General features: G+C 36.2%; 2 protein-coding genes and 1 long non-coding RNA gene across 5 annotated transcripts in view; 1 reads left to right on the top strand and 2 right to left on the bottom strand.

Moving 5' to 3' along the window:
• The window catches only part of LOC121913607 (major histocompatibility complex class I-related gene protein-like), a 60099-nt gene that overhangs the window by 27397 nt on the left and 15504 nt on the right, over window positions 1–17198 (bottom strand). The gene's annotated exons all lie outside the window — the stretch shown is intronic.
• Window positions 1–17198, top strand: part of LOC121913649 — a 37391-nt gene that overhangs the window by 12571 nt on the left and 7622 nt on the right. The window lies entirely within an intron of this gene.
• On the bottom strand, window positions 2078–8285 carry LOC121913623 (major histocompatibility complex class I-related gene protein-like). Its single transcript, XM_042436356.1, has 6 exons — window positions 8228–8285; window positions 7279–7545; window positions 5841–6116; window positions 5337–5633; window positions 4660–4758; window positions 2078–3722 (listed from the first exon to the last, which is right to left on the bottom strand). The coding sequence occupies exons 1-6, from the start codon at window positions 8274–8276 to the stop codon at window positions 3673–3675; spliced, it is 1038 nt and encodes a 345-aa protein (XP_042292290.1). The 5' UTR covers window positions 8277–8285; the 3' UTR covers window positions 2078–3672.

The raw sequence follows: 17198 nt of genomic DNA, 5'->3' as shown, positions 1-17198 counted from the left end.
CAGTAACATTTTCTAAACAGAAGGCTTCATTTATCTACAGTGTTTTTAAAGTACTAATATGCGTTGTTTTTGTGCCAGTTTAATAAAATACATTTCCAATATTTCCTTCTAGTAAACAGTGTATTTATCTACACGCTCCGATGACTCATACAACATATTTTCTCTCTCTCAGTAATTCCACTCATCATCAGCTACAACATTTTCTTTTCAGCTATAATGTGACGCAGCAGTTTTACAGCAACTAGAGGTGTAAATAGTTCACATCACAGCATTTACTGTTTCGTTGTCTCATGTGTAGCAACTCGCTATATGCAGGATGGTGTGTTTATTTCATTCAGGCTTCTGTGTTCAGTTTCATGGAGACTTCAGAGTTGTTGTCAGGAGCTGTGAGGTCAGAAACACACTGTTTGTCCACTTATGCTATACTGCTGCTATTTTTTATGTACTGTATGTATAGTACTGTGCAAAAGTTTAAGGCACTAAAAGTAAAGTGGGGATGCTTTCAAAAATAATGGAATAAATAGTTTTTATTTGTCAACTAGTCTAGCTATTAAATCAGCTTGCCATAGGGGCATTAACCCTGACATACACGTCTTTGATGGTGGGAGGAAACCCATGCAAACACAGGGAGAACATGCAAACTCCACCTGGGATGGCAGGGTTTGAACCCAGGATCTTCTTCCTGTGAGAAGTGCTAACCACTGAGTCATCATGCTACCTGTATTTAGACAGGCAGGTAGTTTTGGAGCCCTCTTAATGATAATTTTCCTTGTTTGGTTTGGGAAATATGTGCTGGTGCTTTTCCTTTGTGCCTTCATTTCCTTATAACTTGCATGTGATTACTTTAATTTTGTTCCTGCTGCTTCAGTAACTCTACTGCTAAACTTTAACAGGCTCTGTGCTGTTTTATTTCCCCTATAGAGGGCTCTAACAGACAGTTAAAAGATTAGAAAATGGGTCAAAAAACATCATTTGACTTTTTCCCAAATTTGACTCCTGAAGCTTTATTACACTTTATTCATGCTCGCTTCATTTATTTATTCTTTTACTTTCATGCTTCCACATCAATCATCTGACTGATTTTCTACTTTACCCACTCAGACTTTGTCAGACTTCCAATCGTCTTGTTGCTATCTACCTTTAAAACTTTTCCTCTGTCTGCTACTGCTACTGCTACATTGCAGAAAGATGTCCCACACATTTTTGAGTGGTTTTACTTTATAACAATGATTCTAAAATGAAATAAAGAATATTAGGCTACCAAACACAGAAGTTTTAATATGCTGAGTGTTGTTTGTGATTCCAGCAAAATACACAGAAATATACATGTTTTACACTCTTTTAAACCATTTTTTAAACCTACCTATTATGCAGTGTAACCAGAACATTGCCATCAAATGTATCTTTTTAATGATTTGAACACCAGAAAGGATTTTTTAAAGCCCCAATTTACTGGAGTGGTGGACATTGCAGTTTCACCTCAGCAAATAAAATTACCAGATAACAAAATACAATATACTGAAAATATTCTGTTGAGTTTTAAAATATTGATTATTGAAAGATTTGAACTTCATTTATCTACTATGCTTTTAAAGTACCATCATTTCTTTTAATCATATGTCTTCATTATTTTATAGAAGTGTCACAGTTTTATCACAAAGTAAATGCTTTATCATCCCTTGATGTAACAGTTTCTGAAAGTGAAAAAGTTACTTTTTAGTAGGATATCAACTTTTAGCTAAGATTTATTTAAAGCTTAACATTGAAAAGTGAGTCAGGAAACAACTAGGTCTCTTTTTTTTTATAATTTAAGGTGTTGTTATAACTGAAGATAGGAATAGTTCATCACAGCATTTACTGTTTTGCCAACCCATTTGAAGTAATTCACAACATGCAAAGTGTGTCTGTCAGTCAGGTTTCCGTTTCATTTTCCTGCATTCAGCCCTGAAAAAGTATGTGATGTCATGTTTCTGATGCAGGTAATAAATATCTGTAGACTGTAGACAGCAGGTGAGAGCAATGCTACTGTTTGTTAGTGATAGTCTGGTACTAAAAACGGTGATGAAACACACTAGAATAATAATATAATAACTTTTTTATTTCCAAACACAGTGCAACAGTGTTTCATTTGACCAACCGAGCACATCTGCCTGGTAAAGTTTAACAAAGGTGAACTCTGACATGTGAATCTGCCAGGCAAGGCCTCTATTATTGAAAAGCAAAAGCAAAAGCAGAAAAAAAACAGCACAAAAGGAGTGAAACAGCAGGGTATCAGATTTTGACAATCATTTATGTAATCAACAATGTTTGCATGTTGAGAAACCAAACAGAGACATTGTGCCAATAAAAAAAACAATAAAATAACAGACAGTATTGAGAAAATTTGGAAAGATAAGATGATCAAAATGATTAAACCCATTTCAAAATATGGATTACAAGCTTACATTACAAACGTATAAAAGTACAAATATCTCTCTATATAAAGCAAGGAATCAGTCTGTCTGTCTGTATGTATGTATGTATGTATGTATGTTTGTGAGTTTGTCCTTCACATATCTCGAGAACAGTTCCACCGTGCAAGACTTAGTGCTCGATGTCTCAGGCACGTTCAGAAATATATAAAAAATACCTAATAAATAATGTTGTTTTTACAAAGATTTGCTTCTTCAACTGCCTGTGAACTCAACGAAATAGTAAAGTAATAGTAAATATGGACAGCATGACTCTGCCATTGCAACCCACACTGTAGTCGGAGGTGGGATTACATCTGTAGTGATAATGAGTTGATAAACGTTTAAAAGACTTAAACTCTACCATTGAACTGTGTAACGTAATTGTGAATGAAACTTGGCATGTACATTCAAGACTTAGTGTTGGATGTCTCAGGTACATTCAGAAATATGTAAAAATACCTCATAAACAACGTTGCTTCTGCTCATTCTTCTGCACATGGATTCAACATGTAGAAATACGGACAGCGCCACTCTGCCATTGCAACCCACATTGTGGTTCGAGATGGGATTACATCCGTAGTGATGAGAACTACCATAGAGAATGAATTTAAACACACACTTCAAGTCTCAGGCAGGTTTTAATCGGGCTTTACAGTTCATCCGATCAACTTCAGCTCAACTCAAAATTGTAGTGTCCAGATATTCTGCTTGTGAGATGTTTAGGGAGCATTGGTAAATTGTAGTGTCTACCAATAGTCTGCATGAGAGGCGTTTAGGGGAGGGGCACAACTCTCTCTAGGTATTGAGAAATTGGCCCGTTCCGAACAGGCACGTTTTGAACGGGCACTAGTAAAATATAAATGTATATTTTCAGGCAGACATAGATAATATGTGAATACTTCAGTCTCCATGATATAATGAGGCACAAAACACAATCACAAAAACACACATTTGATTGATTGATTGATTGATTTAGATCTAAAATATCACATTTTGGAATATATTGGTAACCAGACTTAATTTATCTACTATGCTTTCAATGTACTATCATCATCATCAGTTAAAGATTTTTTTCCAGCTAGAATGTGACACAGAAGTTTAACAATTAATTAAGAAACAATTTGTATTTTGTGTACAGAAGTGGGCAGCTTTGGTTAACTGGAAGTGTGAATAATAGTCTTTCATTTTTCTTCGTCCCACATGAAGTCTCTCACTGTGCTCAGGCTTCTGGATTCAGTTGCTCAGAGAGCTCAGTGATGTTGTTAGTAGCTGAAAGGTCAGAACCACACTGTTAGTTCATTTATCCTGCACTGAACTGCCTTTTATTTTTGCCCAGCATCTGACGTCTCATCCAGAACCAAGTGAAACATTTGCATCTGTTAGAATCAATGACCTGGCTCATGAACTTGAATGTGACATTTGCAACCTGCAGCATCCAACCCCATGAGCTTCAGACTAAAAAGCAGCAGAATAATGTTATCTGTCTTTTACTTCTGCAAAGAGGTTGATGCCAACATTACATCACTAGATACTGTTGCTATGCCTGTGAAGCTTTTAATTTTAGCATGGCACATAGGCAGTTTATAATGATAACAGCGGCAGATTTTGTAACAATGATGATTGATTTCAGACAGAAGTAGAAAAAAGCATTTTTATCTGGTTGACTTTGCAGGCTGGAATGAAAAGTTGCTAACACATTTTATCAGCTATAGCTGGCTAGCCAATTCATTTTATGAGTTTGTTGAAAAGTCCATCTCAGACTGACTTGGTTTTGGAGATAGAGGGTCTTTACAATTTACAATTAATGGCTTCATACATGATATCATGCTAAAAGACTGAGTATAAAACAACATTTCCCTGACATAAATACAACATCCTCACCAGTTTCCATCAATCTCAGAGACAAGGGTTTTAAATCATGTATGTAAATTTAGCTTAACCCATAGTCAGAATGGTCACAATTATAAGACCCAGGTTGGAAAATACCAGAATTTTCCTTTAAATTGTTACTTGTTACTACTATGTTTTGCCTTTCTACTCTTTGACTATTACATTTCTCTATCATCATTAAACTAGTCTCATTGTTGATAGCTTCAGACTATTAACTATTGTTTTTTCTTTATAATCTGGTTAAAAGAATCAACTCAAAATCAATCTAAGCACACAAAACATTTAATAAGAGCATCTCTCAGTTTAGGTCTCTCACCTCTCTTCTTTTTGTAAAACATGAATCCAGCAGCAGCTATAAGGATGACAGCAAGAGCAACCACTGCAATGATGGGGATGGTCATATCTGTAAGTATCTCTGTTAAGCAAAAAACAAAGAAAAAATGACTAGAAGGAGGTTAAAACTGTTGTACATCTATCCATCTATTTATTAAGACTATATGTGTCATAATTATATTAATAAAACAGACAAAGAAACACAATTGATAATTAATTAGACAAAGAAACTATACTTTAGGAAAAGAGCAACTACAAACAAGTTAACAAACAAACTATCAACAACCTAGAACCTGAAGTAAGGACAGAAAACTAAACTAAAATCACGTTTGCAGACTTCAACTTCAACTTGACACACAAATTTGAACCACTGACCAATTGACAGCACTGACTTTTGAGAGAACAGAGAGTGGGAGTTTCCAAAATGAGGAAGCTAAAAAAAGGCAGTTTGCAGTCGTGAGACAGGAGTCTATGGTACAAAACTTTGTAATTAATTTATCATCAGAAGTATCTAGCTGACTCGCTAACTGGCAGTTTAGGCTATTTGTCCAATCCAGCACCAAAAAGGAGAGAAAAACAAGCATGAACTGAAGGAATACTAAAGTAAACTAAATTTGTCTTTTTTTTCTCACGTGTGTAACATTTGATTCCCAGTCTCACCCCAATTGGTCCTGATCACAGCTTTGTCCAGTTTGGTAATGATGTCGTCCTTTTGACCAGAGAGCTGAAACACACATTCGTACTTCTTCCAGTCATCAGGTGAGACTGATGAAACGTTCAGGTCAACACTCATCTGGAAGGATCCATCATGGTTGGGGAGGATCTCTCCACGTTCCTCATGAAGCTCCTCTCCATCTTTCCTCCAGAACATATCGGCTCTGTGAGGGTAGAAACCTGTAGCGGAGCAGCTGACTTGAGAGGAGGGAGTCTTCTGGAGGAGAAATACTGAGGGAAGGTCTGGAGAGTGAGAGAGAGAGAAAGACAGACAGATAATGGTAGAGAGAAAGACATAAACTGAACATCACAGACACATTATAGTTCATCATATGCAATAATTCTCTACATGTTGGTTCATTTGGATTACAATGTTACTGCACATTATCAACAGACGAGCATATAAATATAATTGTGTCCATGAAAACACATCAGATCATGTGATTCTACCTGTTCTCAGCAGAGAGCTCTTCCCATAGTCCAGACTCATTTTCAGCCACTGAGGGCAAATATTGGTGAGGAAGTTCTTAATGAAGATTTGAGCTTTTTCACGATCCCACTTGTGCTGGATGATGACAGCTTGTGGTTTTGAAGCGATCCATGTCAGTGTCTTGAGGTCAAATGATAAGAAGTCTTCTCCATCATAACCAATCTGAGTGAAACCAATAACCTCTTCAGTCTCATCATCCCATTCACAGCCAGCCATAACCTGTAAAATGTGGACATCTGAGAGAGAGACAGAGACACAGACTGCAGTAAACCAGAGTGAGATCTCAACACAGTCAGCTATCATCAGTTGATATCACATCTTCACCATAGAGACACACTGATCCACACACACCAAAACAGAAGATCTACACCTTCTGCTGTTATTGGCTGGATGGAAACCACTCACAGCCAATCATCATCTGGACAGTGTAGACAACTCAGAGGGAGACAGAGAGGCAGAGACTGCTGGGAAACAGAGTCCATTTCCTGTCTTTACCACAGAAACACACTGCCTCCACTGAGACCAACACAGTTTATCTACACTGTTGAAGGTGGTGTGTGTGGTCAATTCAATTTTATTTATATAGCGCCAAATCACAACAAAAGTCATCTCAGGGCACTTTTCCCATAGAGCAGGTCAAGTACTCTTTAATTTACAAAGACCCAACAATTCCCCCATGAGCAAACACTTGGCAACAGCGGCAAGGAAAAACTCCTTTAACGGGAAGAATCCTTAAGCAGAACTGGACGCTAGGTGGGAAGCCATCTGCCTTAACCGGCAGTACTTAGTCAAACAGTTAACAGTGTGTAAATAAAACACTGAGGGTGTTTGAGAGAGGTCTCTTTGAGTGTTTGTGTGTGTGTGTGTGTGTGTGTGTGTGTGTGTGTGTGTTTATGTAGATACACTTATGTTCTGATACTTCATACTTTTAGACAAACATCAGTGTTGTTACCTCATTCCAAGACCTTCTAGTAGGAGAGCACACATGCTTCAATAGATGTTGTGGACTTGAGCTTGTATATGAGTTTTCTGGTTTGTATGTGCACATGCAAAAAGTAACTTTGAATGTCTGTGCATTTATTTATAGATAGATTTGGGTGTAGATACCCCTCTAGATGTCTGTATATTATGTTATGTTGTATATGTCAAATGCATATAATATTAATAGTATAATATAGTATTTCTTGCCCTCCAGTTGGGGTGGTGGGGATGGTTTTGCAGATGGGGTGGGAGAAATTATCTATATTGTCATTATGATGTATAGAGGTGCTTAACATGTATTCTACTAGTGTATTCAAGTGAACTGTTGTTCACCAAGCTGCACAAAACAATAAAGAAACATTAATTAAACACACAAAAAACATTAAGAAGTAAAAAAAAAGAAAGAAAGAAATATACCTCCAGTTTGGTTTAAGTACTGCTCGAAAGTGACAAGGTCAGTTTTTAGAGTTACATAGAGAGACACACAGATCTGAGTGTAAAACTCCAACTGCTGAGGATGATCTTTGATTAATTTTTTTGCCCAGTCCTGTTTGGGTTCTGCTCTCTTGCTGTTGCTGTCATAGCAACCCGCCTGAACTTCATCAACCATGGTAACAGCCACAAACTCTGGGAAAGTTTGGAGTCCAGATGATTCAGTCAGCAAATATGTCACGGAGTGTTTCACTGTAGGACAAAAAAAGTTTTAAATAACAATTTTTCATGAATATTTTTCATATATGATTCTATGAGCACAACAGACTTTAAATTTCTGTTCAGTCCAAAGAATAATGAAGATTATTGTATTTATTTTTTAAACCTCTATTTATACATTAATAGATACATAATTAGAGTGGGTTGAGTTAGCATAAATGCTCTTTCACAGCAATGTTCTGTTTGAAAGACACATACAAACACAACAGAAAAACAAACAGAATCAGGATTAGGTAGAGCAGGTATGGGAAGGATTTTGTGGATGGTTCTGAAGTATTTTGATCTTTATGTGGCGTTGCAGATTACTCCAAGTGACTGGCAATGTAATTGTTAAAGCTTGCAATTCTTTTATTTACAATTATTTGTCAGTAAATGCAGTTTCTGGCAGTAGACTGTGTGTTAGAAGTCATAATAATAATAATAATAATAATTGTTTATTTATGTAGCTCTTGTTGCTACAGTATTGCAATATCTATTGATTACAGCACTGTTGCACAGGACAATAAAAACCAATAAGGACTGGCAGTGAATAGACATGTTAAAATCTGAGGTATGTTAAGCTGTGCAGTAAATGTTATGTTATTAGAAATAGATACAGAAATATGAATGTTGAAATAGAAGTTACACAACTGTTTAAAAAAGATTATTCCGTTACCTGGAGATACAACATGGTAAAAGAGAAGCAACAACACGAAATCCTTCATCTTGCTTTGATACAGATGTTAGAAAAACAGTTGAGGATGGAGGAAAGACTGTCAAGAGTGTGTACAGTCAAATGGAGTAACCAATAGAAATTATAAAGAGCTGTGCATCATGTGTTACCAGGAGGAGTCAATTCAATATCTGACTGTAGTAACATGAGCAGCTGTTTAATGTTGAGAATAAAATTGATCCTAAAATCAGCAAACATTAATTACAGTGATACAATTAAGAAACTGTAACAACAGCTCAAAGAAAATTCACCAGCAGATTAAGCAAGACACACAAGTGTATCTACAATATACAGTATAGCACAATTCATACAATGAGGCAGTTTAAGAAGGAATCATATACAAAATCTAGTGAATGACTCCTCATGTGTTAACAAGGGTTTAAGAATTCAAACTAAAAGGGAATTTAAACATTTTCTGCTCCTGTGTGAACTTTATAATTTGAATCTCTGTTACCTTTTCCTGCCTGCTTCCAATAAAGCTCTTTGTCTGTGCTTGTCTGCTGCTAAAGTCCAAAACACACCGTGTCATAACACAAAGAATCTGAGACATCAGACATGATGCAATTCCTCACCTGAGGAGCTAATAATGTGTCCAGGTGCAGTTTGCCAAAATTCTTATTTTTAATATTATCTTTACAATCTGTGGGACTGGTTCAGGTAGTGCTCTTCAGTTGGAAGTTTGAATTACTAGTATTTAAACATTATTTTCACTGCTGCTTGCTGCAGTTGCAGCTGTTTGCAGCTGAGCCCCAAAAGACAGTGGTCATATTGGTTGTCTTAGCTCAACCCAAGTGTGTTTCTAAGCTGTAGTTAGGTTGCTGCAAATATACTATAGTTTGTTGCCAAGCTGGGGAAAGTAATTTCTAAGAAGCAAGCTCACAGTGAATCCTTGTCACCACTCTTCTGAAGCACTTGATGTCACTTCATAAAGAGAAGTTAGGTTTCCTTCTTGTGTAAAATGTTTCTTTCTGACATTCAATTGTTCTCTTCTCTCTCACACACTCTGTGCTTGATTTTCATTCTTTTTTCTTTCTCACTCAGTGAGCTGTGAACCTGGAAGTCTGGATGTCTACCTTCTGCCAATTATAACACAGGACATTTGAATGCATTACAAACTGTGTTATCCTGCAATCTGTTTATTTGTGCTTTTATATTTTTTAAACAGTAGTTTGCTAAGCAGCGACTGTTTAGACTCATGACTAAGTTTTGCTGGCAGCTCAGGATATTATAATTAACAGATTTACATTGACCCCCTTTGGAAGGGCATGAACCATAAGAATTATTTTTTTAAAACATACTTAAATATACTTGACATATTTGAAAGCTTCTGAATAAATGTTCAGTTCCATAGAGCTGCTTCTTGTCTCATCCTCTTCTGTGCTAAATTTCATGGGTTACGCATTTTTAAATGTAAAACTGAGCTGATCTCATTACTAGACAATTAAGATTGAAGACATATTGTTATTTACAGTATATGTCTGCAAATTTGTAGCTGTTTTTATTAATATGAATAAGAAGAAAACTTTTCAGTTTACATTTACAGTAAGAAACTGTTCATGTAGATTACACTAGCAACTCTGTAAAAATACAGTATATTCCTGCAGATCTAGCTAAAGTATCAAACTATAAACCTCACATTCTACTGCAGAATACTGTAATAATTTTTACAGCAATTAACTGTTTAAGTAAATTATGGTAGTGACACTGTAAAAAAACAGTAAAATGCTGGGAACTGCAGCTGCCAGTACTTTATTGTAATTTTACAGGAAAATTTGTTACAGTATGGTTGTATCGGTTATCTTAGCTCAACTGAAGTGTGTTTTTAAGCTGTAGCTAGGTTGCTGCAAATATACTGTAGTTTGTTGCCAAGGTGTACTAAAACCTGGGACATAATAGGTGATTTGTTATATGTTGTTCAATGTGATTAACCCTGAGAGGGGATCAGAGGCAAGCCGGGGAAAGTAATTCCTAAGAGGACAAACAAGCTCACAGTGAATCCTTGTCATCACTCTTCTGAAGAGCTTGATGTCACTTCATAAAGGGAAGTTAGGTTTCCATCTTGTGTAAAATATTTCTCTCTGCCATGCAATTGTTTCACTTCTCTTTCTCTCACTCTGTGCTTGATTTCATTCTTTTTTCTTTCTCACTCAGTGAGCCTGGAAGCCTGGATGTCTACCTTCTGCCAATTATAACACAGGACATTTGAACACATTACAAACTGTGTTATCCTGCAATCTGTTTATTTGTGCTTTTATATTTGTTAAACAGTAGTTTGCAAAGCAGTTGCTGTTTAGACTCATCACCAAGTTTTGCTGGCAGCTCAGGATATTATAATTAACAGATTTACATTGACCCCCTTTGGAGGGGCATGAACCATAAAAATGATTTTTTCAAACATACTTGAAATTACTTGGCATATGTTAAAGCTTCTGAATAAATGTTCAGTTCCATAAAGCTGTCACTTGCCTTATCCTCTTCTGTGCTAAATTTCAAGGGTTGTGCATTTTTAAATGTAAAACTGAGCTGATCTCATTACTGGACCATTAAGACTGAAGACACATTGTTATTTACAGTATATGTCTGCAATTTATAGTTGTTTTTATTAATATGAATAAGAAGAAAACTTTTCAGTTGTTTACTGTAACATTTACAGTAAGAAACTGTTCATGTAGATTACACTAGAAACACTGTAAAAATACAGTATATTACTGCAGGTCTAGCTACAGTATCAAACTGTAAACCTCACATTCTGCTGCAGAATACTGTAATATTTTTTACAGCAATTAACTGTTAAAGTAAATTACAGCAGTGACACTAAAAAAACAGTAAAATGCTGGCGACTACAGCTGCAGGTAGATTATTACAATATTTTAATTTTAATTTTGCAGGGAAATTTGTTAGTGTAATACAGTACATGCAATACAGTAGACAGTCAATATATAGTGATCAGAATGTGACATAGACGCACAAACAATGACTTAAAATCCATTTAGATTTTCAACCTGAATACAAATTTCTGTTGAGAGGCCTCAATCTACTGCATTATAAGGGTGTGCCCGAATACAAATACATTATTCTGCAAAACACAAATAGTGTTTTGTTTTGTTTTTTTTTATGAATATTTGTTTCATACAAAGGCTATTTTAGAAATTATTTGTATTTGGGAAGAAAAAAAAAACATGTCAAATGTCAGTGTGCAGGTTGGTCACATCACTATGTCAGTCTCTCTCCTCTGCTCCGCTGTTACGTCTGTCAGTAGGTTTCAACAAGGGGAGTCACATCCACCTGCTACATGGCGCACATTCCCCAATTTGGACATCGCTCCTGTAGTTGAGGTTGTTCCCCAGAGATAAAGCTGAGCTACTGACACACGCATAGTGCTCCCAAAGGACTCTCCATAACCTGCTGTTCCCTGTCTCCTTTCCACAAACTTAGGTTGTAAAAAATAGGCAATAAATGAAAAGTGCAAAGCAATAATCGCCTTTGAAGTTCTTTTTTACTTCTTACATGAAATGCTGTCTCTGTGTTATGGGTGTATAAATAGGTAGAGGTCTGTCTGAAATTAGGCGGTGAGTAAAGTTTTAGCTCAGTAGTCAGAACAGTTGTCTATGATCTGGGAGACTCCAGTTCGAGACCTGGTGTGGGGACCGCCTTTGTAAGGTAGTTTATTCATGAACATTTATTGTAATACTTCAATTTTCTGAAATTAAAAATAAAATAAAAACAAAAACAGGATTTTTAAGCCTCTTTCCAATTTTATTTGAATACAAATACAAATACAAATAATTTTACTGCCTCAACAAATACAGATACAAATACAAATACTGGGCCCTCTGCACATTCGTTGGTAACAAGCAACCTGCTAAACATGCATCTGTTTTTAATTTACTCTCTCCTTCTTCCCCATAGATTAGATTTCTGTTTGATAGGTCACCTACAGATCTCTCTGGGTTGCTAATATGCCAAAATGAGCAGAAATAGCATACGTTTACATTACAGAGTAATTAAAATAGGCTATTAGAAAGGGTGTTCAGGTGTTCAGAGTTTTAATGAATGAAGTTCAGAATCTTCTACATTCAGTTAATGTTAGATAATGTGAAATAATATTACATAATAGTCTAAATGCTTAGTGCTTACCATTGAGTCTGTACTTTCAGGGCTCTACCCTCTAGCCCAGTGGTTCCCAACCTAGGGGTCAGGTGCCTCAAAAGGGTCACAAGATAAATCTGAGGGGTCATGAGATGATTAATGGGAGAGGAAAGAAGAAAAAACAAAGTTCTGACACGCATTTTTTTTTTTTTTAACTTTTCTATAATCTTTGCTTTTTTATGAGTTGTTATACCTCTTTGTGTCTCATTTAAATGAATTTATATGAAACCATTTAGGAGGGAAATCATAGTACTGACAAATAATTCTTTTTTGAAAACACAGCAACTACACACTGCTTTTGGGGTCACAAGCCAAAAAGGTTGGGAACTACTACTCTAGACTACTGACCATGAGTAATTAGGGACCCAAAACGCAGAGGACTACTGTAAAACAGTAGTTCTCGCCTAAGGGTGAGGACCCTTTGTTTCTTTCTTATTATGCTACTTAAATCCTAAATTCGACCCCTTAAACATGCTCAAAAACTCACCAAATTTGGCACGCACATTAGGTCTAGTGAAACATTTGATAAAATGTAAAAATTAACCCCTAAAGTGCCAAAATGTGCTCACTAGTGCCACCTATGTAACTAAAATGGCCGCCACAGCCCATAGGAATGTCATAGAGAGATCAAATCAAAACTTAATTATTAATCTCATCAAGACCTACAAATCATATGCTGACACCCCTGACCTAAATCCAACAGGAAGTCCGCAATTAGCCTTTCAAAATAAGACTTTGCCCAAATTTTGGCCCTCAAACAAACGCTATCTTCTCCCATTAATGGTATCGGCTTCAAACTTTAATAGGTGACTTATGATACTGTGCCACATCACCCTTACAATGTAAAGCGATGAGGAGGCAATCTATGGGCACAGACTTTGTGTCAAACAAAGGCTTCTGATGTCTAAACTATGAGTCTGATCATGTTCAAACCTGTATCAATGGATTTGCAACAAAATTTCCTACAAAAATATGATTTTTAAGTGTAAGATTTGGCCAAAATCATGGGATTTATGAAGATATTTCACAAAAAGCGTACTCAAGGTCCAAGGTGCAAGGTCCCAACCAACACTGCTTGCAGCTTTAATTAGGGCCTGAGCCCCAAAGGGGCGAAGACCCTATTGTATTTCGTGTGTTTGTTTCTTTCTTTCTTCTTTATTATTCCGCCACTTAAACTCTTAATTTGACCCCCTAAACATGTTCAAAATTCACCAAATTTGGCACATCAGGTCTGGTGAAAAATTTGATAAAATGTAAAAATTATCCCCCATAAGTGCCAAATATGCAAGATCTACAAATCATATCCAAACACCCTTTACCTAGATCCAACAGGAAGTCCACAATACACCCATGAAAGTATGACTTTGTGCCAATTTTGGACCTTGACCAAACGCTATCTTCTCCTAGGGCGTTAATGGTATCAGCTTCAAACTTTAATACATGACTTATCACACTGTGCTGAACAGAAGCTATTAAAAACTTTGTAATAACTCGAATGGTTTAGATATTATAAGCCCCGAAAATTGAAGTGCCACAGTGCACCTTACAATGTAAACCGATGGGGAGGCAATCTCTGGGCATGGACTTTGTGCCAAACTGAGGTGTCTGACGTCTAAACTGTAAGTCAAACTTGTATCAATGGATTCACGACGAAAATTCCTACTATACTGTGAGTTTTAATGTGAGATTTGGCCAAAGTCACAGGATTTATGAAGGTATTTCCACTAGAAGACTGCTCTGATATCCTGCTCTCAATCTGACAGGGAGAAGGAGGGAAGAAAGGCGGGGGATGGCTGTGACAGTTGAATGTAGCAGCAAGGTCTATATACTTACAGTACATTATATACAAACTTTGTATGAACTTTGGGGTTATTATCATTTATTTTATTTTACAATAATTGTAGGTCTTACATGTATAATCAGTAGTGGGGATGACCTATGAGAGGAAGAGAAAAAACGGAGTGAGGGTGACTGTTAAGTGATAAAGTGCGGTAGAAAAATAAAATCATAACTAAATTTTGTAGCTCTGTACTGCAGTTTTTCCTTTATTAAGGCCCGAGCACCTAGCGGTTCACTCACACTCTCCCTTCAAATATATGAGTATTTTTCTGTGTCCAGCTGCAGTTACTTATTGTCTCTACACACCTGACAGTACACATTTCAATCAAATTTTGACCAGGTGATGTGGGTTAAAAGTCCTTACTTTTCTAAAAATAGACTTGCTGAAAATTAGGAAGTTAATTTCTTTTGTACAGAAACTCATCAAAAGTTTTCAATTTATTTGTTGAAATTAAAGTGAATGGGCCCAAAACTTGCATAATTTTGATGACACAGGGGTGAGCAAGACAGACATGTCTCACCCTGCAGAAAATTCTCATCCTCACACCGTTGAGATTTAATGTTTCGCCATGACAGAGGAAGTTGCTATAACTTTATTGTACATGCTCAAGTCTGCATCAAACTTTACATGTTTGATAAGAGTCCCGGCCTGAACATGTCTACATGACAATATTCCATCAGTGATGCAAACCAGCTGAATAGCGCCCCCTACGAAATTCAGGCAAAGCAGCCCCAGCAGCAGGCAAAATAGTGGACAAAGAAAGTGATGTTTATCTCCTTCTTGCACTGTCTGAAAACAGCCCGGGTCTGAAGACATCTACATGCCCGTGACAGAAGCCCTTCGACTGTGCCACGGCCCGACCTTCGCAGAGGTGCGAGGGCCCATTCAACGCTGTTTGCAGCTTTAATTATAATTACTTTGCCTGCACAAAATACTACTTTAAATTTCAGCATCTTTAAGTTGGAGCTATGTTTATGTATTCCATGAGAATATTCATCTTACTGTAACAACAGTTGACAAACATATGTTTGAAACAATGAGGACTTTATTAAAAAACACACACACATAATACACACAACTTCTTCACCACAAGTAGAGATTGTTTTGTTGCATTGCATTGAATAAGATCAATATCAGTGCAGATACTGATCCAGTGTATCAGACTGGTGTATCACCACCAACTAAAAACACACACAAAAACAATGTTTTATGAAGGTCGTTCTTCTGTAGTTATGCTTTATGTATCACTATTATGGGGTTGTAGTTTTCTGCAGTAATATAATTATATGTCTGTCTGTCTCTGTCAGTAAGTTTTGACACCTCTATTTCTCCATTGAAAAGCCTTCAGTTTGTCTGTGTTTGGAGTAGTTTGTCTGGTCAAGACATGTTCTCCATCTCACATTAGGTAATTTTTACATTTTTGTGGTGAATGTCTTTAAGGTTCAAATTTATGTAATATTTTATGTAAATCCATTTGCACATTTGATGTGTGTTTCACATTCTGTAATATGAATGATTTCCCATTTCCATTTGACATCAAATAGGTGGTGAGTCACACTTTATTTCATTAACCTGACTGTGGGGACTTGAAAAGGAAGTGGTGAAGTCCGAGACTGTCTGAGATGTTTGTTTCCTCTGATAGATGCAAAAAAATGCATTAAAAGTTTCTGAATTACATGAATGACACTGATATTAGAGAAATAATACAATATAAATCTATCTGTTAGCCTGCCCATAAATTTATAACTGTCTCCTACCGTTGATCTGTTGTTGTATTGAAAATAAAGATTTTTTAAAAATGTGTCTGATGATAATTTGCAAGTGCTCAAATCTTCAGTAACACTGTGTAAAAGTTATTTAGACCAACAGTTTAATTTTAATTTTCACTTTAACTATACTGGGTCAGGAAACCCTTTGTAATGTTGGAGGTGTGGAAATGCTCTGGCAGCTGTTTCTCTGTGGTGACCTCACAGCTGACACATTTTAGAGTTATGTTGCTCTCTAGTGGTGATATAGGGAAAGACACACTCTAAACCTCAGACTCAATGTAAGCCTTCATGAACAAATCAAAATTTGTGGTACATGCCTTGTTTTGTTTTGGTTTTTTTTGTAATAGCAGTGTACATTTTTTCTTTTATCCTCACATATTTTGACAACTGATAAAAAAAGTAAATTCATGCTTTCCAGGTGCCAGGGACGAGCCTCACTTTAAGCCTACACGTCTGAATATTTGAGGTATATGCAGGTAGGACGTAACAGGGAGACCTCTTAAGCAGGTTTTCAGGAGAATTTTATTTATTAATTGAAGGTAAATAGAAATACTATTAGAACAAATGAGAACAAAAATGACAGTAAAAAATGTAGTAGCCCCTCTGGACAAAATGAAGTTCACCAAATGAACAAAGATAAATAAAAAAATATTTGACCTTATGTACAGACAGGATATCCTTTCTGCACCTACTGTATGTGACACATATGAGAGCTGTGACCTCCAAAAAATCATGTTTTACAAATCACCAGTGAAAAGATGATCTATCAACAATTCATAATTAATTATCAACCTGTAGATGATGTGGAGACAAACTTTAACTGAAGTGAACACATTTAGCCAAAAACAGATCATATAACCTTAGAGAAGATGTATACTGCCATGTAGACAAATCAATTCTTCCATTTTTGCGATATGAAATGAAACACATCCATCAGTACTGCAGGTAAAACCCTCATTAATCTTCTAACACCAATAAGCCGAGAATTAACAAATACCTCACAATCAAATTAACATTTATCATCCGTATGTCTAATACAGGACATTTGAATATGGCAAATTTATAAGATACAAATATAAGCTCTAAGAAGTGTTATTGCTTAAATATGTGAGTTTAAATGAAAGGTAGTATCTAAATATCATCTAAATATCTAGTA

This window comes from Thunnus maccoyii, chromosome 15, assembly GCF_910596095.1.
Source record: "Thunnus maccoyii chromosome 15, fThuMac1.1, whole genome shotgun sequence".
Taxonomy (NCBI): Eukaryota; Metazoa; Chordata; class Actinopteri; order Scombriformes; family Scombridae; genus Thunnus; species Thunnus maccoyii.
Note: the sequence above shows the minus strand (reverse complement) of the source record. Positions and strands in the feature narration are given on the sequence as shown.